This window comes from Nematolebias whitei, chromosome 13 (genome assembly GCF_014905685.2).
Source record: "Nematolebias whitei isolate Nwh7 chromosome 13, NemWhi1, whole genome shotgun sequence".
NCBI classification, from domain to species: domain Eukaryota; kingdom Metazoa; phylum Chordata; class Actinopteri; order Cyprinodontiformes; family Rivulidae; genus Nematolebias; species Nematolebias whitei.
Genome location: NC_056510.1, coordinates 17719753 through 17743448, shown reverse-complemented (window position 1 = coordinate 17743448; position 23696 = coordinate 17719753). Strand labels below are relative to the sequence as shown.

General features: G+C 40.3%; 3 protein-coding genes across 3 annotated transcripts in view; 1 reads left to right on the top strand and 2 right to left on the bottom strand.

Annotated features, from left to right (window-relative positions):
- si:dkeyp-118h9.7 (sacsin) overlaps positions 1–8896 on the bottom strand; it is a 28178-nt gene extending 19282 nt beyond the window's left edge. The window contains exons 1-2 of the mRNA XM_037686145.1: positions 8871–8896; positions 5487–5574 (exon numbers count right to left, since the gene is read on the bottom strand). Coding sequence (XP_037542073.1) covers positions 5487–5574; positions 8871–8896 — 114 coding nt within the window. The remainder of the gene's footprint in view (positions 1–5486; positions 5575–8870) is intronic.
- Positions 8897–11431: 2535 nt separating this feature from the next.
- LOC119418850 (zinc finger protein 271) lies at positions 11432–13664 on the top strand. The gene is made up of 2 exons (XM_037686143.1): positions 11432–11641; positions 12628–13664. Exon 2 carries the CDS (start codon positions 12669–12671, stop codon positions 13662–13664), a length of 996 nt encoding a protein of 331 aa, XP_037542071.1. The 5' UTR covers positions 11432–11641; positions 12628–12668.
- A 1032-nt stretch (positions 13665–14696) lies between these two features.
- prmt2 (protein arginine methyltransferase 2) lies at positions 14697–23372 on the bottom strand. The gene is given in 10 exon segments (XM_037686385.1): positions 14697–15141; positions 15143–15255; positions 15257–15446; positions 15535–15671; positions 15758–15887; positions 16589–16764; positions 17864–18028; positions 20019–20180; positions 23016–23207; positions 23286–23372. Coding segments are annotated over 10 exon segments (1506 nt in total). The 3' UTR covers positions 14697–14987.
- Between the last annotated feature and the right edge of the window lie 324 nt (positions 23373–23696).

Genomic DNA, 23696 nt, shown 5'->3' with positions numbered 1-23696 from the left:
TATATATATATATATATATATATATATATATATATATATATATATAATAAACTACTACAAAGTAATTACTACTTGAACTACTATTCCTACTTCGCGGTTTTTCACTTATCGCTGATCTTCAGGTACAGATCCCCTGCGATAAACAAGGGATTACTAGTTTATTTTAGTTAATATTAATAATATAATTAATATTAATATTAATTAATGTTAATATTTTACCATGATAGAGCGAGTCCGTGATAAACAAACCACGAAGTAGCGAGGGACTACTGTAGTTAGTTTATACAAGTAGTTAACCACAAAGAGGATCGCCAAGACGAGTTAATTTATTATAGTAAATAACACGGGAGAGACGTCCGACACACATTGAATGCATCACTCTGCTTCAGCACAGCAGTATTGCTCCGCCTCTTTGGTTTAGATGGACCAGATTAAGCATAGACATATATACATAGACACCTCACTGAGCGCTGAATCTGTACGTCAACATAATTTTGAATATGCAGAACTACTCGTCAACTAATACAAGGAAATGGACTGAACTTCATAAAACACCATTCTACAAAATGTTTGAAGTTAATCCCTGTCATTCACTAACACTAATATTTCTGGAAAACAAACAGGCAGCAAAAACAAAATTTGTAACTTTTAAAGTGATTATTAAAAATGTTTACACATGAAATATTTAGGTTATAGGTAAGCACTCAACCATCATATGTACCGGTATATTCTTTTGAGTGTTTACAACTACTAATGTGTGTAACAAATATTACTGTGGTGATAAATATAGTTCATATTTTAACATTTAATTTTTATCTATAATAATCTACATTTCAGGATCTGGTTATTATAGACACATATTAAATATTAAATATGAATATTTCTATATTTATCGCCACAGTAATCATGTTCAATTCAATTCAAAAATACTTTATTAATCCCAGAGGGAAATTAAATGTTGTTGTAGCTCATTTTCCTTGTTTCATAAGAGTTGTTCTAGATGTTGATGGTTGTGGGCGGGAAGAATCTCTTGTGATGGTCCGTCTTATAGCAGATCTGAAGAAACTGGCCACAGATGTTGATCCGTTTACTTGCACTTGGTTGGCCTCCTGGGCTTCAGGATCACCTGAATGTTGGGCAGAAATCATCCCAGGGCAATGGCCACTCCTCCCAGCAGCTTGTTGAGCTTCTCATCGCTGCGGACAGCCAACTGTAGGTGCTGATGGACGATCTTGTCCTTCCGCTGTCATGAGCCGTGTTTCCTGCTAGTTCCAGGATCTCAGTGGTCAGGCACTCGAGCACAGCTGGCAGGTAGATGAAAATGCGTCCACAGAACATCCTTTTCAACTCGTTTGAAATTTAGGGCTGTAGTTGAGATATTACTTGAGCTTTTGAGATGTTAATCAGCTGCTGTTGGTTGTTAAAACTGCCTTGTTGCCATGGTTACGCATCATAACAAATGTCCAAAACTAAAAAAGTTTCCGTAAAAATCCTTCCAGCTGCACAGCATCCGATACCAGAGGAAACAATCATCCAAAAAATGTGATTTACATCCAGAAAAAGAGGAATTAAAGTTTCCAAAAGCAAAATCTCAGAATGAAAGTAACAGAGCTGCTCCAACACGCAGCCACCTTGAGCGGCGCAATTCTAGAACTTTAGAATTCTAGAATTCTAATGTTACACACATTAGTAGTTGTAAACACTCAAAAGAATACATATGTTGGATTAGTGCTAAGCTTTAACCTTAACATTTAACGAGTAAACATTTTTAATAATCAGGTTAAAAGTTACAAATGTTGTCTTTGGTGCCTGTTTGTTTTCCAGATATTTTAGTGTGTGTGAATGACAGGAATGAACTTCAAACTCTTTTTAGAATGGTGTTTTATGAAGTTCAGTCCATTTCCTTGTATTGGAAGGAAAGAAATTCCTTGTATTAAACCAGCCACTAGGGAACACAAGCCAGTGTATCTCTTGTGCCGGTCCCAAGCCCGGGTAAATGGTGAGGGTTGTGTCAGGAATGGCATCTGATGTAAAACACTTTTGCCAAAACAATAATGTGAGTTCATCAAAGTGAAACCATACCGGATCGGTCGAGACCTGGGTTAACAATGACCGCCACTGGTACTGTTGACAAACAGGGTGCCGGCGGAAATTGTGCTACTGTTAGTCGAAGACCACGAGGAGGGAAACATTTCAGGAGACAGAGGGAGAAGAGGAAAGTGGAGAATGTAAGACTGAGGGTTGCAACTCTAAATGTGGGGACAATGACAGGCAAAGGTAGAGAGCTGGCTGACATGATGCAGAGAAGAAAGGTAGATGTTTTATGTGTCCCAAGAGACAAGCGGAAGGGCAGCAAGGCTCGCAGCATTGGAGCAGGGTTCAAACTGTTTTACCATGGTGTGGATAGAAAGATAAATGGGGTAGGGGTGGTCCTAAAGGAGGAGTTGGCAAAGAATTTAGTAGAGGTGAAGAGAGTGTCAGATAGGGTGATGTGCCTGAAGATAGAAGTAGAAGGTCTGATGCTAAACATCATCAGTGGTTATGCTCCACAGGTTAGATGTGATGAGGAGGAGAAAGATATATTTTGGAAAGATCTGGATGAAGTGATAGAGAGTATTCCCAGGGAGGAGAGAGTGGTGATCGGAGCATACCTGAATGGACATGTTGGTGAAGGAAACAGAGGGGATGAGGAAGTGATGGGTAGGTTTGGTGTCAATGAAAGAAACCAGGAAGGACAGATGGTGGTGGATTTTGCCAAGAGAATGGAAATGGCTTTAGTCAATACCCATTTCCAAAAGAGGGAGGAACATATAGTGACCTATAAGAGTGGAGGAAGGAGTATGCAGGTCGACTACATTCTGTGTAGAAGAGGAAACCTGAGGGAGATTGGAGACTGTAAGGTTGTGGCAGGGGAGAGCGTGGCCAGACAGCATCGGATAGTTGTGTGTAGAATGACTGTTGTTGTGAAGAAGAGAAAAAGAGTTAAAATCAGAGAATTAGACCAAATGGTGGAAGATGAAGAAGGAAGAATGTTGTGAGAAATTCAGAGAGGAGTTGTTAAATGCTCTGGGTAGGAAGAAAGAGCTTCCAAATGACTGGACTACTACAGCAACAGTAATTAGAAAGACAGGTAGGAAGGTACTTGTGTGTCATCTGGACAGAGAATGGATGATAAGGAAACCTGGTGGTGGAATAGTGAAGTGCAGGACACCGTTCCAAGAAAGAGGTTAGCCAAGAAGAAATATGACAGCGAGAGGACTGAAGAGAGGAGACAGGAATATAAGGAGATGGGACATAGAGCAAAGAGGAAAGTAGCTAAAGCAAAGCAGAGGGCGTACAATGAGTTGTATGGGAGACTGGACACTAAAGAGGGCGAGAAGGACTTGTACCGATTGGCAAGACAGAGGGATCAGGCTGGAAAGGATGTGCAGTATGTTAGGCTTATTAAGATAGTAATGGTAATGTTCTAACAAGTGAGGAGAGTGTGACAGGAAGATGGAAGGAATACTTTGAGGAGGTAATGAATGAAGAGAATGAAAGAGAAATAAGAGTAGAGGTCATAGAACTGTGGACCAGGAAGTGGGAAAGATTAGTGAGGGTGAAGTCCAGAAAGCTTTGAAAAGAATGAAGAAGGGGAAGGCAGTAGGACCTGATGACATACCAGTGGAGGTTTGGAAATGTCTTGGAGAGATGGCAGTGAGGTTTTTGACTCAAATATTCAATGGCATATTTAAGGGTGAGAAAATGCCTCAGTAATGGAGAAGAAGTGTGCTGGTGCCCATTTTTAAGAACAAGGGTGATGTACAGAGTTGTAGCAACTAGAGGGGAATTAAGTTGATGAGCCACACAATGAAGATCAGGGAGAGAGTTGTGGAAGCAAGACTTACACGAGAGGTGACTGTGAGCAGCAGTATGGTTTCATGCCAAGAAAAAGCACCACAGATGCCATATTTGCTTTGAGAATGCTGATGGAGAAGTACAGAGAGGGTCAGAAAGAACTCCATTGTGTCTTTGTGGATTTAGAAAAAGCATATGACAGAGTGCCGAGGGAGGAGGTGTGGTATTGCATGAGGAAATCTGGAGTGGCAGAAAAGTATGTTAGACTGGTACAGGACATGTATGAGGACAGCAGGACAGTGGTGAGATGTGCTGTAGGAGTGACAGATAGCTTCAAGGTGGAGGTGGGATTACATCAAAGATCGGTTCTGAGCCCCTTCTTGTTTGCTCTGGTGATGGACCAACTAACAAATTAGGTCAGGCAGGAATTCCTGTGGACTATGATGTTTGCAGAAAACAGTGTGATCTGTGGTGAGAACAGGGAACAGGTGGAAGAGAACTTGGAGATGTGGAGGTATGCACTTGAAAGAAGAGGAATGAAAGTCAGCCGTAGTAAAACAGAGTACATGTGTGTAAATTAGAGGGAGGCTGGACGAACAGTGAGGCTACAAAGAGCAGAGGTCACAAAGGTGCATGACTTCAAGTACTTGGGGTCCACTGTCCAGGAAAATGGGAAATGTGGTAAAGAGGTGAAAAAGAGAGCCAGGCAGGATGGAGTGGATGGAGAAAAGTTTCAGGAGTGATTTGTGACAAAAGGATGTCAGCAAAGGTCAAATGAAAAGTTTACAAGACAGTGGTGAGACCAGCTATATTGTATGGTCTGGAGACAGTGGCATTGACAAAAAGACAGGAGAAAGAACTGGAAGTAGCAGAAATTAAGATGCTAAGGTTCTCCTTAGGAGTGACAAGGCTGGATAAGATTAGGAATGAGATAATTAGAGGTACAGCACAGGTTGAACAACTGGGAGATAAAGTTAGAGAGGCCAGACTGAGATGGTTTGGACATGTCAAGAGGAGGGACCGTGGGCATATTGGTAGAAGGATGTTAGAAATGCAGCTGCCAGGAAAAAGACAAAGTGTAAGTCCAAAGAGGAGATATATGGATGAAGTTAGAGAGGACATGAAGGTAGTTGGAGTGCGGACAGAGGATGCAGAGGACAGAGTGAGGTGGAGGACGATGACTCGCTGTGGCGACCCCTGAAGAGGGAAAAGCCAAAAGAAGAAGAAGTCCATTTCCTTGTATTAGTTGACCGGCAGTTCTGCCACATCCAATATGGCGGATGCTCTGATGTACCGCTGCAACGTGTCAGCCCGCTCAAGGGGGCATCTATGTATTTATGTCTATGAGATTAAGTACTGAAAGCTCACCTCTGAACAGGATGTGTGCTTTACTTGTGATTTATAAACCCTTGAGCTGTGTTCACTTACAGCGTTGTCACATTACAGTCTTACAGTGTCAGTGACAGCAGTGTATGATAAAAGTTAGCACTTAAACGTTAGCTTCTGATAATTAAAAAAAAATCTGTTTTAAGAGTTTAGACGAATTAGTGGTTAACAAAGCTACAGTAACTTTTTGATTAGCTGTGCCCACCACTGGAAAGAAGGATTATAGAAAGTAATGTTTACCATCAGAATTTGAATATACCAACCTTCAAAATCTGTCCACCGTCTGGATATCGCCGCAGAATATCTTTCAAATAGTCAATGAATGGTGGGGCTGTAGCCCCAAAGGTAGTCCTAAACAAAACAAGAGTCCAAAATTAAAACCAACAATAAAATAAATTATTAAGCCCCATAATCCAGAATGGAGAGCCCCATTGTGTGTGAAATATTATATGCTTTTTACTTTCAGCTTGAGTTAATATGAGGCTCATTGGTTTGTTATGCTTCTTGCATATTCAACTTTGTAACCAACACAAAAGCAATCATTTTTAACCAAATGTTTGATTTGTAACATACAATGTCGCTCCCACTGTTGTATGATGTGAAGCATTTACCCAACAACAAACAACCCCTTTCTTTATTTTTATTTTTTTTCTTCTTTAAACTGCATTCATATAAATTCATTCATATTCTGTTATGGTTTATTCATTATGTGAAAAATTAACTTTCAAAATCTGAGGCAATCCTGTGTCTCCTAAGATTTTATGTCCCATTTATGAGTTACTTATCTGGCATTTTATAAGCTAGTTTTGATTTTAAGTCCTGCTTAATACGCCTTCATTTGACTGGTAGCCCATGGTATAAATATTTAAACCAGAGGACAATGCATATCTTCCAGAAACTTTGATTTTATTCTCAGTTTTGCTTTTATGTTCATTAACTGTAGTGAATCTAGTACGATGAGTAGAATAATGAAACTAAATGATGGCAAGTTTGTTTTATTGAAAAGGTGTCATGAACAACTCTTATTAAGAATCTGCCTGAAACAAATGACACCACCAGTTGATCTGTTTTTGGCCACTCATTAAACAGAGTTTAAATTGCAGAAAAGATATGACTGAAACTTGGACTTCTTAAAAACTGGGACATACTTTGATACCAGAAACATGCTAATGTCCAAATAAGATAGTTTTGCTTAATAAAGAATCAATTTTTAAATTACTGAACATTGCTCTAGTACTGAACTCTTCCCTGGATCAATATACTGTACCTATGTATCATATTGAAATTTAACAAATTGATCAACATTTAGGGAACAAAAGATGGTTAGAATAGGCTAACAAAATGGAAAAAAAAAAAATCTTGTCTAATCATTTCTCTTACCATTTTATAGTTCTTTGAAAAATAAGGTGAATTTCATTGGGGTTTTTTTCTGGGAAAACAGATGCAACTTTTGCACATATTTTAACTGTGATTTCAAATTAATGGGTTGTGTTCAGACATTTGAACTTGTTTTCAACAATTTTTGAAGAACTCCCATGTTTAAATCAGTCGTTGCTTAGGGACGTACAGGTGTGGTTGAGAGCAAATTTTCTGAACCTTAAATAAGGAAAAAATGGAGATTCTAGTGTTCAGTCAATGCAATCCCCTGCTTGGGCATGACAGTGTGGTTGGTCCTTTGTCCTCCTGTCATCAGTTTGTGAAAAATCTGGGTGTGATGGTTGACCCTCTGTTTTGTAAGATATTCCAGGAAACAGGAGCGGAGTAGGATAAGGCCCTTTTGCCTAATTTGATAAGCATATTAGCACCGTTATCAAAGCCAGTTTCTTCCAGCTGAGGGCCTTTGCTAAGATAAAACCTTATCTTCCTCGGTGTGATCTTGAGAGGGCTATCCACACATTTATTACATCTCATTTAGATTATTGTAACTCTTTGTATTTAGGGTTGGACCAGAGCTCCCTGCAGCGATTGCAGAGCGTCCAAAACGCTGCAGCCCGTCTGCTAACGAACACAAGGAGGCGTGAATTTATTATCAAAGTTTTGCACTCCCCTCACTGGCTCCCTGTTGCTAATCAGATGAAATTTAAAGTTTTATTGATTGATTTAAAGTGTTTAAACGCTATGGACACATTTTCAGCCATCAGGGTGGCTGTGGATGAGTGGTTAGAGCAGTCGATCTCCAATGCAAGAGTTGAGGGTTCAACTCCACCAGCAGTCAGATGCCAAAGTGTCCCTGGGCAAGACACTGAACCCCTCATTGCCTCCGATGTGTGTCCCATTGGTGGATGAATGTGATAAAGCACTGATTAGTCTTTTTAGAATGATTTGTTCATTTAGCTTTGTAGAGATCTAGTAGAGTGCTGAATGGGTAAATGAGGGCACATATTGTATTGTAAAGCGCTTTGAGTGTCTTGATAACATAGAAAGGCGCTATACACCGTATTTTCCAGCATTTAAGTCGCACCTTTTTGCATAAATTTGCAAGTCCTACAACTTATACACCAAAGTGACTAATGTACCTTTTTCCCCCATATTTATAACCTAATGTTTGACTGAGATCTGACGATTTGATTCATTCTGACATGAAAAATATTAAACATTACCATTTGCAGCCACTAGAGGGCCCTTAAGCCTTATGGCAAGCCAAGTGTCATTAATAGGTAAAAGTGGCTATAGAGGGCATCGTCGTCTCGCTCCAGAACTCCTGGAGCAAACATCAAATCAGCTCCATTTCGCCGCGCCGCCCAGGTGAAATGCAGCTGATTTAACCATTAAAGTGCATTTATTAAGGAAAAGTCCAACTGAGACACACCTTTGCTATAATTTTGAGCAAACAATTGTTTTTAAAGTGTTAATTGTATTAAATTCTTCTTAAAGTCATCCTGTGCGCACTCCCGCAGCTGCCATTTTAGCAGCCAGTCGATTTTTGGCATAACACCAGCTCATGTTTCCGGGTGGTCAGCAGTAACGCATAACAAACACAACGCGTTGGCGGTGACACATAATAGATGTGACTTTTTATGTTATTTTTCCATGTTATTAGACATTTTTGGACTGATGCAACTTATACGGCGGTGCGACTTGTACGGCAGAAAGTCCGGTAAGTACAGTCCATTTACCATTTATCTTACTTAAGTGAGCTGTTGCAGCCCTACACCATCCAGAGCCCTGAGGTCAGCCGACCAGCTTTTGATGGCTGTCTCTAAAGCGAGGTTAAAGACTAGAGGTGACAGAGCCTTCTCTGTGGCAGCACCCAGACTGTGGATCAGTCTCCCTCTGTCTGTTAAGCTCTCTCTCAATAAATCAGTTTAAGTCCAGACTAAAAACACATCTATTTTCACAGGTCTTCAACGTCACTTAAACCTCAAAATTGTACTTGATTGATTTGAGTTTTTGGGAAATTGCAACAACTGAAATAAAGTGTGTCTTGATTTTTATTGTACTATTATTTTATTGGTGTTTTACTGGAAATGTTTATCATACTTTTATTTTCATTAAACTCAATTTTATTTCTTTTATCGTGTTTTTATGATGTTGTGATTATTGTCAAGCACTTTGGTCAACTGCGGTTATTGTAAATGTGCTCTATAAATAAACTTTGACTTGATATTTTTTCCATTGAGAGCAGAGGTGGAGGTGGTGCAACTCACCGAGGTTTATTCGTCTTCCCACTCATCTTTCCTGGTCTGTGTGCTGCAACACAATCAAAATATTGTCACAAACTATGGCTTAAACTCTTTGCGTCAACATAAAAAGTCAAAATTACTCAACGTAGTTCCTGAAATAAACTGAGTTAACACCAACAGACCTTTCTTTATGTAAAACACATTCTGAATGCCAGTACTTAAAAAATTACATAGATTACATTTAATGGAAAAATATATATATATATATATATTCTTTTTTGTGATTGTTTTAATAGACTGTTGGCTGCAGCCCAATTTCCAGCAACATCACCAGCAATCACAGGAGCTCCTCAAGGGTGTATGCTTAGTCCATTGTTATTCTCTCTAAATACTTCACTGACTGTGAACAGCCAATCGTGACTCCAAAACAATCTTTAAGTTTTCAGTCTGATGATTTAATGGTGCTGTTTCATATTCAACAATGATGAAATAGCCTATATGGATGAGGCAGAGAGCAACCAGCTGAATGTCAGCAAGACCAAAGACCAGGTTGTGGCTTCAGTTAAAACAGTGAGACTCCAAGCCCCTAATCAGGACAAGAGGCCATCTGCTTCGACCGGCTGGGTTTGGTATGGCAGGTCAAGAATCACATGTTAAGATATAAATAGTATCCAATGAAAACTATTCAATTTTAACAATTAATTTAAGAAATTAAGGTCAATTTTTCCTATAGCAGTCTAAGCTTAAGGCAGCATAGCTAGCCAACCCTAACTATAGGATTTATCAAAAAGAAAGTCTTAAGCTCAGTCTTAAACTGGACAATGTGCCTTACTGACAGAAACTGGAAGTTGGTTCCACAAGAGAGGAGCCTGATAACTGAAAGATCTTCCCCCCCACTCTGCTTTTGGAAACAATAGGGACCACAAGTAAGCCTGCAGTCTGAGAGCGAAGTGCTCTGTTAGGAAAATATGGAACAACAAGATCTCAAATATAAGATGGAGCTAGGTTGTTGAGAGCTTTGTAGGTTAGAAGTAAGATTTTGAATTCATTTCTGGATTTGGCAAGGAGCCAGTGGAGAGAAGCTAAAACTCCAGTTAAGGATGTATCAGATGTATCAGAGATGGACAAGAAGCTGAGTACAGGGAACTGGTGGACCGCTTTGTGGCATGGTGTGGAAACAATCATCACATCTTGAATGTGAACAAAACAAAGGAGATGATTGTAGATTTCAGGAGAATCAGGAACAGGTCCAACCCTATTTCCATCATGGGAGAAGAAGTGGAGGTGGTGGAGAAGTATAAATACCTTGGAGTTCACCTGGACAATAGACTGGACTGGAAATGCAACAGTGAAGCCGTCTACAAGAAGGGACTGTTCTTCTTGAGGAAGCTGAAGTCCTTCAACGTTTGCAGCAAGATGCTGCATATCTTCTAGAAGTCTGTTGTAGAGAGCACTATCTCTTCTGCCATCATCTGCTGGGGGAGCAGCACCAGAGCAAGTGACTTTAAAAAGACTCATAAAGAAGGCTGGCTCAGTTCTGGGGACTCCTCTAGAACCTTTGGAGATGATTGTACAAAGAAGGATTCTTCATAAAATGAAGAACATTATAGACAACCCTCAGCATCCTCTTCATCAGACTGTCATACAACAGTGTCTTCAGTCAGAGGCTTCTTCAAATCCGTTGTAGGACAGACGCTATAAGAGATCCTTCCTGCCCACAGCCACCAGCATCTATAACAACTCTTTAATGAAACCAGGATGATGAGTTACCCAACATAAAATGTCCCTCTGGCGTTAATAAAGTATTTTTGAATTGACTTGAATGGAAGACTCTGGCAGCAGCATTTTGGATTAACTGAAGACTTTATTTTTTAGAAGTATTTGGACACCCAGATAAACCATTGCAATAATCCAGTCTGGATGTGACAAATGCATGAACCAGTTTTTCTGCATCATTTTTAGATAAGATGTTTCTAATTTTAGCGATATTACGCAGGTGGAAGAAGGCAGTTCTAGTAACGTTTTTACAAATCTCATACACTTGTCTGACTGATTTATCTTCATACATGCACCTTTGACCAATTCAATATAGGTAGTTGTTTTTTTTTTTGTTTTTTTAAATTCAGATATTTGCCAGAGTATTGAACACTGAGTCATATCCACAGTAAATACACGACTTGTTTCAAAGTTTATATAAAAAAAAATAAAAAAAAACTGGTTGTAAAAGAACTTAAAATACATCATCACATTGCTTTTTGTCATCCTTTCTTTTCACATTCATTTGAAGTATTGTACTCATAAATACTCCAAAACATGCAAACTAGTCATAAAAATCACAGTACCTGCATTATCGGTGAAGGATGCATCAGCTCTGGAGGAACTGGTCCCAGTCTGTGTTTTATAAGGACAGGATAAACTGAAAGCCAGCCCATTTCTGAACAATCGAAACCAAGTAGCAGCCAGCAGTTTAAGTTTCCGATAAACGAAAGCCTGAACAAGAGATGGAGGCGACTGTTGCTCCGCCGCTCGCTAGATGTTGCTGCAGCTCCTGTCCAGCCGCTGCTTCGCCGGAAAAAAAAAAAAAAAAAAAAAAAGGCCGCACACGCGACAAAATCCAACACCACGCGCACTCTTTGTTTAATCCCGTTTGTTTTCGTGGTGTAAGAAGACGAACGCTCGAGTAAACGCACGTTTTCTCAGGAGGAATGCGCTCGGAGCGTGAAGTGTTCATCAGATGTTAGTCGCATCCTTTATCCTCGGAGGCAGCGGCAGGGCCCAGCAGATGGAAGCGCGCGGTTAGACTTGTGCAATCTGCAGTCACACCACAGTGATCCCGTTTATATTTATTCTTCGAGTTTCCTTAAACTATGTAGTATGCAGCTCGTTCCACATTTTTTTATGCTATTTCAACAATTCATATAAAAACGTTCAGCTCTTTCAGGAGACGGGTGGTGGTGCAACTTTAGCTTTTCGAGACATTTAGCCATCCTTCATATCTTTGCATCTGTTTACAACCTTTTACTGCGCATTTTGTTCTGGTTAAGCATCTTTCAGCTTCCTGTGCAAAATGTATATATAAAAAAAATAATTCAGCTGTTTTGTGCTTTCAGCTTTATTCTGCTAACTTCCAACATTGTTGCGCTTCTTCGAACTTATTTCTGCTTGTTTGATTCCTTTCAGCTTATTTACACAAGTTTAAGCTGTTTCTGCTATTTCAGTTACTGTTTAGCTGTTTTATGCTAATGTCAGCTAATTCCACATTTTTTTGCACTCATTTAAACTTTTTTCAACCTAACTCAGCAAAAAATGTGCTCTCTGCCTCCTAACAAATTTAAGCTTTTCAATATTTCAACTTTTTTCAGATAATTCCCACTTTTTTGTGCTAATGTCTGCTTTTGTAAGCATACTTGGGTACAGTTGTGCTCTTTTTGCTTATTTCTGCTATTTCTAGCAGTTTTCTGTTTATTTAAGCAGTTTTCTGCTTTCTTCAGATAATTCCCAGTTTTTGTGCTCATTTCTGCCTTTTTAAGCATAATTGGGTACAACTGTGCTCTTTCTGCTTCCGTCTGCTAATTTAAGCTTCTTTGGCTACTATTCAGCTGATTTTGGGAAATTCTTCACGTAGTCACACTGCATTTTTGCAGGAAATGCAAATTCTCTATTTTACCTGTGCTTATCGACTAACTACAATTTAACTGGTAGCATGGTGCAGGAACTGGGATATAAAGTTGCTCTGTGTGTAAAAGTTGCACCACTCTAAAGCCCTTTTTGCTTTTCTCAGGTTGACTCCCCCTGCCTCTTGCTGTGGTTGTAAATGGCAGCATGCTGGTTAAAGCTGGCAAAGACTCAGAGCTCTGCTCAGACTGTGGATGCAGTTTGAGTCCCCTCCATTCTGAGCCTGACCCGTCCAGCACATCAGCTGCAGCAAAAGCCTCAGATCGCCCTTCCAGATGTCCATCCTGCCAGGCAGGCAGCAGCCCCTCGAATGGTCGGAGGTCCCACAAGCACCTGAACCCTCACAGCTGCACCCTCTGCACCAAAACCTTCATCTCCTCCGCTCACTTGAACCTTCACCTGGCCTCGCATGACAAAGAGAGGAAGTTTAGGTGCAACATCTGTGGCAAGTTGTTCCAACAGTCCGCCCACCTCATCGTTCACAAGTCGATCCACAGCGGAGACAGGCCGTTTAAATGCCCCGAGTGCGGGAAGACTTTTGGCCGGGCTTCGCATCTTAAGACGCACCGGCGGCTCCACACAGGAGAGAAGCCTTTCAGGTGTATCTACTGCAACAAGGCCTTCACCCAGAAGGCCGGGCTTCTGTCACACATTCGCATTCACACCGGGGAGAAACCGTTCGTGTGTGAACATTGTGGCGCCAGGTTTCGCTCTCAGTCGCTTCTGCTCTCTCACAAGGCTCAAGAGGCCTCCGGGCAGGCGAAACCAGCACCTGTTCGTGCACCCACACTCAGCCAGCCTAAGGGAACACAAGGTAATGCGGAGGATCTGAAGTGTGGCGTCTGCTGCCGCACCTTTGTGCACTCATCTTACATCAGGCTGCACGTACGCCTCAAAAAAGGACAGCGTCCGTATCACTGCAAGGTGTGCAACAAGACCTTCGTCAAGCTGGACACGTTCATTAACCACTGTGACAAACACTTGAAAAAGAAAAACGAGCTCAAGTACAAAGTCGTGAAACCCCCCCTCTTTGTTCCGCTCTCCAGGTCTACATCTCCTGAGACTTCGCCGGCTCAGTCCTTGTCCTCAGAGGTCAACACCTGCTCCAAAGCTAAATCAAAGTCTTTTAAGACTGAGCCATAGCGAAGACGATGAGCGGTTTCGTCACAGCACAGAAGAGTTAACGTCGCAAGGAAAGGTCACATGTTTACAAATGGAGGGAATTCTGAAAAAGGGACAAAAATATTAAGCATTAAAGCTTCTAGCAAACTTTGAACTGAAATCAGCAAAGGTTTACTAATTGTACAATTGAAAGTATTCTTCTTGTAGTTCTAATGTATAATTTCAGACATAGGAAGTTAAACTGTAAGAGGCCAAAACTCTGGTCTAGGAAATTGGTACAAAGTATAATGAAGGGAAAGAGTTTCTACTTTGAATAATCAGCATCTGACTTTTAACTCCAACAGTGTTTTGTTCAATATATTTATCGCATATTTAAGTGCAAAAAGTTATTATTTCTGTCGTGTACATCAGTAGTTCTCAAATGGGGGTCTGCAAACAATATACATTTTGTTTTACAAGCACGTAGCTGTTTAACAACCCATTAAAATACACCAAAATGCAGGAAATCACATGTACTTTATTCAAAAATTTCTGGGGGAGGACCCCTAGACTACCCCCCCCCCCCCTGCTGTTTCTGTTCAGTTTTATATAAAGTTTTCTGTAATAATTTGAAGAAGTGGCGATACATTTATGTTCATTATGTGAATTAGGTAAAGTTTTTAAGTGTTTTTTGATTCTATTAATTTTCTCAAAACTGTAATTTTTGAAGGCTGAAATAAAAATTTTGTTAATTAAACGTGTCTTGAATAAAAAATACCCCATGTTTAAAAGTATAAAAATTGCATTAACACTATTAAAGAACAGGTCTTAAGTATTTATGTTACACAAATATTTCCAAGGCATTAAAGAGACAAATTGAAGAAAATTATTTAATAAACATAAGGGTTATGAGGGGGTCCCTGAAACTTTAAGGGGTCCCTGGACCCAAAAAGTTTGAGAACCCCTGGTTTACCTTGTTCACTTTAATTTTTAGGTGTACAGTATAATGAATGGAGGGATTTCTACCCTCCATTCATTATTCATCTTTACCCACTTCTTCCTTTCTCCCTGGACTGGTTGCAGGTCCATCACAGAGTATATAAACAATTAAAAAGTATTGTTAAAATGTTCCAATTTAAACAACCCAAAAGACGTGTGCTGTAACCATAAACGGCAGAGTAAATCCAATTCTGACTGTTCAGCTGTCGTACACGATAATGTGAATAAAATAAACAAAAACGTGGTGAGATGTGCATTCCCCCTCTGTTGCACTCAACTCAGCCCAACTCTGGCTGATGGAAACCGTTTGTCCTCCATCCGTATGTCTCCTCCTCTCCAGGTGTGTTGCATCTTCTCTTTGTATGATCACCTCTTGCTCCTGCAGATATCAGGCTGATCACTACAGGCCCAAACCTCCAGCCAGATGATCCTCTGAAGACCATACTTGTAACCAAACTGGACTACAGACTGGCAGCAGCTCACAGCTGGAGTGTGGACAGACTGAACTGGTTTTCCGTTGTGTGAGTTTTGTCATCTCCACATGGGGAAACTTTTCGTCCCAACCTGAAAACGAGACGAAGAAGAAAAAAATAAATAAAATCCCCTGGGACAGTTTATGAATCATAAACGAATGTGGATAAACGTAAGCTGTTTGCCTTGTCTGTATCATCGGTGCTGCTGTTGATGCTCCAGTGCAGAGTAACGGTCATGTGACGTCTCCACGTCGGGTTTCTGTGTAGAACAATAGATCCTCTGATGGAGTCTCCAGCGTTCACACTGACCGGTCTGTCCATCATGAACAAAGTCTGCTTCCAATGGGTCGACCTGAACAGAAATAAACGGGTTTCATTTTATATGTGTTGATTCAAGTTTAACACAATTTTCTTGTGTTTTTTTTTTTTTTTTTTTGTACTCAGAGTTTGGTCCGGTGTTCAGCTCCACTGTCGCTTCTCCCTTCTCCAGGCTCTCAAACCAAACTGTAAACCAGGCTGTGAAGCCATGGAAAACCCCGGCCTTTTTCACACAAAAATGAAACTGTCCCTTCATTTCCTGAGAAATGAAACACTGCTCTGTTAGTTTCACAATGCGATAAGCTAAAGCTGCAGCAGATTCTGCAGATGAAATGTGTTGGTTACCTCAAGGTCCCTCACTTGCACCGTGTACATATCGAGACGGATAACGTCACAGGAAGCAGCCAGGCAGTCGTCGGGCTCCATGAGGTGGCTGAATTTGGGCTTGGTGAAGAACTCCTGCTGTGCTAAAGGCCTACAGAACGTTCAGAACAAGAAGACAAATGAGCTAACAAGAATCAACAGACAAAGTAAAAAATGAAATTTATGCAACTTACTGAAGAGTACAGAACATTTTTTCGTGTTCTTGCGTTGGGAAAGAAGATATTGCAATTCTTTTGCAACAACTTAATGCCACTGCAGTGCTCTGTCCTCACACTAGGAAAGGGAGGCTTTACCACCTGCCTTTGTGGTCGTTTAGTAATTGTTATCTTCAAGTTCAAGTTGTGTTTATCTTTGCAGTGAACTCGGAGGGAGTGCTGCACAGAACGGAGCCTGGAGGAGAAATGAGTTTTGCTGCATGCACAAAAACATTGTCATTGACACCGGTTTAAAACTTGTCCTGGACTGGAAAAGTTCATTACAGGAGGACAATGTGGAGTCGTGAGAAGCACTAGCATTCCAAGTAAACTTTGTTTTTATGAATATTTTTACATAGTTCCTATTTTGCATAATTCTGCTCAAATGTAATCACTGCTTTGGCTTCTTCTTTTTTTTTTTTCAGACTATCACAGACAAGTCATTTCAGTAAATGATGAATTTAAAACAAACAAGCCAGCGCTAACCTGTCATTTTACCGGAGTAAATGTCTGAAATGTGCTGCCAAGTTCACTGTTTGAAAATGAGGTGAAAACAGAAGAATAAAAACAAGACAGGACGTTGTTTAGTGACTCTTACTGAAGAGGAGTGAAATCCAAGCCGTACAGCCGCTCCCAAAAGGCCATTTTCTCTGTGTAATAGCTGTCGGCTTGACATGGGACCAGGGTGAGGGCAGCAGAGGAGGGCCACATCACACCTCCATCTCGGAGCCAGCGGTCCCTGGCCACAAGAACTGACTCTACCATGAACTCAAACTAGACAGGAGGCAAAGAGCACAAACAATAAAAAAAGTGAGATTTTCAAACCTTATGAAATCTACTTCGCGATTTGACTTTTGTGGACTCGCTCTATCGCAGTTTTTCAAAGTAAGATTGGACACGAGAAAAAAAATTGTACAGGACATGATTGCCATCTTTAATATTACTCACGTGATTGGGATAGTACTGGATACTGTACAGTAAAAAAAATTAATGAAAAAATAAAATACTTTGGACAGGTGCCGCCATTTTGTAGTTTTCTCTCAATAAGCTTACACTGTAACCTCACTCATAATGACTACAGCTCCCAGAAGCCAACAGGGCCCTGCCCAGAAGCCCCATTGCATTCAGCTGAAATACAATACAGTACAAGAGGGAAAGTTCTGATCTGATTGGAAATAGTTTGGGGCTTATTACAGTGATTTCGGTGCCCAGCGGATGCAGAGAGCCGCATGGAACCCACGGAATCGGACCAGAACTGGAGCAGAACCGGACCTCCCATCGGTGAATCTTGAGAGCTGCAAGCCCACGAGGACTTCCAAGCGGGACACATGTCACCAAAGGTCCAGCGCTCCATCCGGAGTCCACCAGGACTTTTTCATCTCTTTCAACCGGCCCACAAGGACCTCAGAGCGGGTACACGCTGGTAAGTAAAATTTAGTAGCTACATATAAGTATGTTGTTAAAGTTAGTAGGTGTCAGAGTTTAGAACATTGATTGTGGGCGTAGTTGCTGCAGGGTAAATCTGCAGAAACGGAACCGAGTCAGACCAGAACCGAACCGCTGCTGTTCTGCCAAGCCTGTTAAGTAAAATTTAGTAGCTACATATACAGTACTGTGCATATGTTGTTAAAATGACCTAGGTTTAAGAGTTTAGAACATTGCAAGAGTGTGGGAAGGGTTTATAAAGCCTTAAATATATATATATATAAATACTGAAATAAATATAATGTCGCTACTTCGTGGATCTTCACTTGTTGCAGGGTGGTCTGGAATGTAACCCCTGCAATAAACGAGGGATTACTGTATTAAGGCGTGACAGCCTGAAAGATTAGAGGAAAGCTTGAAGTGACTGCAGTGGGAGAGTCAGTCTTACCAGTAAGCAGTTGCCCATCCACTCAGACACCAGGACGTCCACCTGCTCCGACAGCTCCAGCTCCTCAGCTCGACCCTGGACCACCTCCACCACCTCCTCACAGCCGTTCTGCTTCACCAGCTGCCGGGTGTAGTCCGCCATGGAGCTCGCCTCCACAGCATACACCTGAAACACCGAGCTGTTTATTCCATGTAGTAACACAATTCATTCAGCAGGTGAAGCTGCAAGCACACTGATGTTCAACATGAGGACCACCTAAACTCCGTTTGACTTGGATTTTATTATATTATTATAAAAATAGGAGGACAATAAATCAAGTTTATATATTTTTCTTATTTATTGTTTAAATTTTACAGTATACTACCGGTATATATATATATTAGTGTTTCGATTTAATAAAAAAAAGCTGAAATCCTAAAAAGAATTTATATATATTGGTAGAAGCTGAGATTTGTAGCATTTCATAATAATTCAAACATTAATTTAGGTTTCTTCATAGCTAGAAAAAGTCAAATCAAATTAAAAGTATAATCAAATTATTAGTGTATACAATTTAATGATGTGCAAGTTAGAAAAAAGCCGATTCGTTGATTAAATTATCTTTAAGCGTACAAGTTATTTAAAAAAAAAGTCAAATATATTTATTTACTGGTAGGTTGAGCAGTTACTGTTAGATTTTTTGAAATAAAAAATATCTAATGACCCCCAATTTATAAGAAAATCTAAATTTGGTGTCGCAGACTATCTGCCCTGAATTCTAAAGATCTCTGTTACACACTGTCCATCATCCAACAGCTTCCACACTGAGGATGGTTCAACTAAAAACCGGTGTGTGTGTGTGTGACAGAATCCAAACGTCCAGTTTAATAGTCTTTTCCGATGTATTTGTCCTCAACTTTATCGGAAAATGTCACAAGGTTAGCAGCAGAGCCAAGCGTGCTGACACAAGAATCTGACCACACTTACAGCAAACTGTGTGAGTCTGGTGGAATGACACCAGAGACGTTTCTACAAACTTTATTAAATACTACAAACAATATGTGCTTATCTCACAATTTCATACAGCCTAAATGGAATCAGATCTAGTTTTGGAACTTGAAAAGTTGAAAAAGCAGCCAAAACTAAAAAGATGCTGTGATAAGATGTTCTCACTCAGCCTCTTGTCTTTATGATCACTTATTAGAAACAAAATGAGTCTGACTGGATAAAAATAGGTGTGCTGCTTTAACCGTAGCGAAGTATAAGGAACTGTCGGACAGAAATATCTCCTCAAAAAGAATAGTTTAGTGTTTCTTATCCTAAAGGAGGTAATGAAAGAAGCACTGACGTTTATTCTCTTAGCATTTAAAAAATTTCAAACTGCTCATCATGGCAGCCTCCAAAGACTATTAAGACTTTCAGAAACTATTACCGTACTTGTCGCTGTACACGTCGAACCGCCGTATAAGACGCATCAGCCTAAATATGTCTAATAAAGTGGAAAAAAACATAAATATGTTGCTTCGACGCATAAGTCGCATCTATTATGCGTCACCGTTGACGCATCGCATTTGTTATGCGTCACCACTGACCACCCAAAAACGTGAGCCAGTGTGCCAAAAATCGATTGGATGCCAAATGGCAGCCGCGGGAACGTGCACGGGAGGACTTTAACAAGATTACCACTTAAAAACAATAATTTGTTTACACAACATTATAGCAAAGGTGTGTCTCAGTTGAACTTTTCCGTAATAAATTCACTTTAATGGTCAAATCAGCTGCATTTCACCTGGGCGGCAAAATGCAGCTGATTTGACGTTTGTTCCAGGAGTTCCCGAGTGAGACGAAGGTGTTTATAAGGCAAGCCAAGTGTCTCATTAATAGCCGCTTTTACCTATTAATGACACTTGGCTTGCCATATTGGTCGACTGCCCTCTAGCAGCTGAAAATGGTAGTGTTCAATATTTTCTCTGTCAGAATGAATGAAATCATCAATCTCAGCCAAAAATTAGTTTATAAATATGGGAAAAAAACATAAACATGTCACTTAGCTGTATAAGTCGCAGGGCATGCTAATTTATGCAAAAAGCTGCGACTTATACAGCGAAAAATACGGTACTCGACCACATCCTGAATGTTGTGAAAACGACCCTGTCAGCATTCCTGTCATGATTACCACGGAGGGCTGAGCCAGCTGAGCGCAGAACAGGCTGATGATCCCAGTCCCACAGCCGAGGTCCATCACCACCTTGTTCTTCAGGGAAGCACTGTTGCTGAGGACAACCTGCCGGTACGTCTCGGTGCGGCTCCTGTCTGACAACATCTCCAGGTGAAGTCTCTGCGTCGTGAGACATTATCAATTAAAACACAAACTCTGCCGTTGGAGGGTCTCTTTAGTCATTAAGGTGTAATGAAATTATGTTATATTATCAAATGATCCTTAATTTATGATAAATTGTGTTTTTAATCAGACTAGAAAACTAAAAGTCACACAACTGTGCCGTGAATATCCAAGCAGGCACAAATATCCCCTGCTCTACTTAAATAAATAATTATTGTTTTATCTGTGTAGCAGGAGGTGATTTGGAAGCAATAGAGCACAGGGGACATCAGGGATGTTTTATTGAATATGCTAATCAGGTCACTTTGGCTCATTGATCCTTTATCTGACCTGAAGTTTGTGCAAATTACAATCTACAACCTTGACTTTGAGTCTGAAACATCGGCAGCCTAACTGTGCTGTACACTGATAAATCCATGGTGTTTTCTATGGTTCTGAAGTAGCAGACAGCCTCATTATAATCCATGTTATCTATGTTCTTTGCACATTTTTTTGTCTTGGATCTATAAAGTTGTCCAAGCCAAACACTACCAAATGTATTTTACATAGGAGACAATATGTCTACAAAATAAACTCATAATTATCATAAGAATTTTGGAAAATGTTAACTTTTTAACAACCTTGAACTGTCTCTGTGAACCATGGTTCAGATGTGCCAGTAGTTTTGTGGACATAAATAATAATATAAATGTTCAGCTCTTATAAAAATACAGAAACATTGATAGTGAAAGGGAAATTTGTTCAGATTAGTCTGTTAATAAATTAACTCCTTGCCGTTAAGGGTACTGATTACAACTTGTAGAATTTGACTTTCACCAGCAGCTGTGACATTCAAATGCATCGTGAGTCGAACGTTTGTGTTGTCATAAAACTTTGACCTGTTTCTTGTCTGCATTTCTAAAAATTTAAAAGTTGAAGCATCACAAATACAGCTACGATAAAATCTCACAGACGTTAGGGCGAAAAACAGACCACCCATGGAGACAGTGCAGCTTCATGTGTTCCCATATAAGTTTTGGAGCATTTAACAGCCAAAAAAACACCCCAGATCTGGTGTTTTCATAACAAAACGGTAGTTTGAAACATTAATTTCCATAAGATTTCTATCTGTGTTATCTATTTAAAATTGCAAACACAAAGTTTCTCACAAAAATAAAGTTTTTTTTGCTGATGTATTTGACTTCTGGTGTCCACATGAACCTGATTCTAAACTCAGCAGAACTAGTTAATACCTGTTTTTGTTTCTTAGTTGGTGCTTTTCAATCAGCTGCTGTCCATTCCTTCATGTTTCTGGCCCAAGCTAAAGATTATAGCAAAAGCAACATTATGTTGCAAATACATAGCCACTTTGATAAATAAATAAAAGATGTCCCTATGAATGGATCATCATGTTTCAAATGTGCATGATTGTCATAAAGCCACTAAACAAACCCATTTTATTTAGAAGTTCTGAGCACAAATACAGGGACACCCCAGGGTTGTGTTCTCTCACCCCTTCTTTTTATTTTATATATCTTTTACAGAAGGAAGCTACATGGTCAAGTTTTCTGATGAAACAGTGCTCTTAACCCTTCTTCAAGATTCAGAGTCAGAGGGTGGTGCCCCGCCTGATTTTGTGGGTTGGTGTGATGACTGTTATCTTGATCTTAATGTCTCGAAGACAAAGCTTGTGGTAGATTTGAGTTAAAAATGGGAGAATGCCTAAACTCAGCTCCATTCATGGAAAAGATGTGGAAATTGTGTTTGATTCCAAAACTAACATTTGACGTGAACACTGACAGTCAGTGTTCATGTTTGAAGAAAATCCATTTACTGAGGAAACTAAATTCTTTTAATGTTCTTTTAACCAGTTTGACATGACTGTTGACGAGGAAGCGGGCCGGAACCACAGGAGGGGGCGTGCCAAAGACACCATCTTAGCACCAACATAACTGGTTTGTTCCACTTTGGAGTAAGTTGTTTAGGGGAAGAATCAGTTTTGTGTTGTGTGTTTCCTTGACTGATGAAGCCTTCTGGATGGAAGGTGAAACGTTTCGGAAAAAAAAAAAAAAGAAACTGTCCATATGACCTGACTGAAAATTGTTGGATTCTTTTAACATTTTTTTTATATATATATAGCGAGAGAGAGAGACACCTGATTGTGAGCAGATGGTGGGGATGAAGGGCCTTGCTCAAGGGCCCAGAGTGGGGTAAATGAGGGTGTTTCACCATTTCCAACAACATTTTGATGTTGTTGGTTCGGGGTGTCGAACCAGCGACCTTCTGATCACAGGCCCACCTTCTCTAAACTCTGCGCCACCACTCCCCAAACACATTTGTAAGGAAATTTTATTCAATTTTTATCCCTAATTTATTAAAGTATTTTAACTTTTTTCTTTATTTGGGTTCGATGATAAAGGATAAGAACAGCCATTCTAGGTTTGCGCCAAAATAATTGGGAGTCCAGCAGAGGGACCTACAGTCCTTGTGGGAGAAACGGATGCTCTCCAAATGAAGGGAAACAGTATCCAGACAGAACCACATCCTGTCTCCTGATTTTCTAGACACCTTCAAGCTACTGCTTGATAGCACCACGCAGGAAGACAGGCAGACTGTCTCACTCCTTTGTTCCTTCTGCCATCAGGCTGCTGAACCTTGATGGCAGCTCTGAGTTATTCCTGCAGCTTTACCACAAAGTGGGTGAATTGTGATGCTGATCTCTCTTTGTTTGTTATTGTGCAACATGTAATACATTTAATGTTGGTTTTCTTTTTGTGTTGTGTGTGGTAAAGACTTTTGGAGATAAAGTTGAATATGAATAAATGTCAGCAAAAGATAATGGTTATGTCCAACCAGGGTGCCATAGCTGCCGAAGTATTCGTCATCCTGCCAAGGGTCCTCTGAAGAGGTGTCCTCCCCCTCGGCAGAGCCCTGCTGCAGGTAGCTGGCAGGAGCATAACCTTTGACCCCCCGCAGCTCTGCCCACCACCAGTCAGCTGAAGGCTTGGAGTGAACAAGCAGCCTGTCTCCTGAGCTGAAACTAAGCTGTGAGACGAACAAAGAATCAGAAGTTAGTGCTGATATTCCCAGCTCTGTCCCTGAGAGTGCAGCTGATTCTCCAACCTGCTCGGAGGAACTTCCAGAGAAACCACACAAGGCAACAAACTCTTCAGGAGCCGCGTCTTCCTCGTCCTCTTTGTCTGACTGCATGACTCAAACGAGCTTTATAAACAGTTTGAATTTCCCTTTAAAAATAACCTCACCCCTTTTAACCACTTTGAATTGGCTTTAACACACCACAAAGAACAATATCAATGTTATAGCGAAGCGGCAAAACTCGGCAGAGCGATCACTTCCTGTTTTGACGGTGGCGCCTTCATGATTATCGGAAATTTCTAAACTCTGCAACTATTAAATAAATAGAATGCGAATTACTTTATAGTTTAAAAACTATTCCTGGATAAAAAAAAAAAACACAAGTTATAATTATGCAATACAATTTAGTATTAGGATCATAACTCACGTTTATAACTG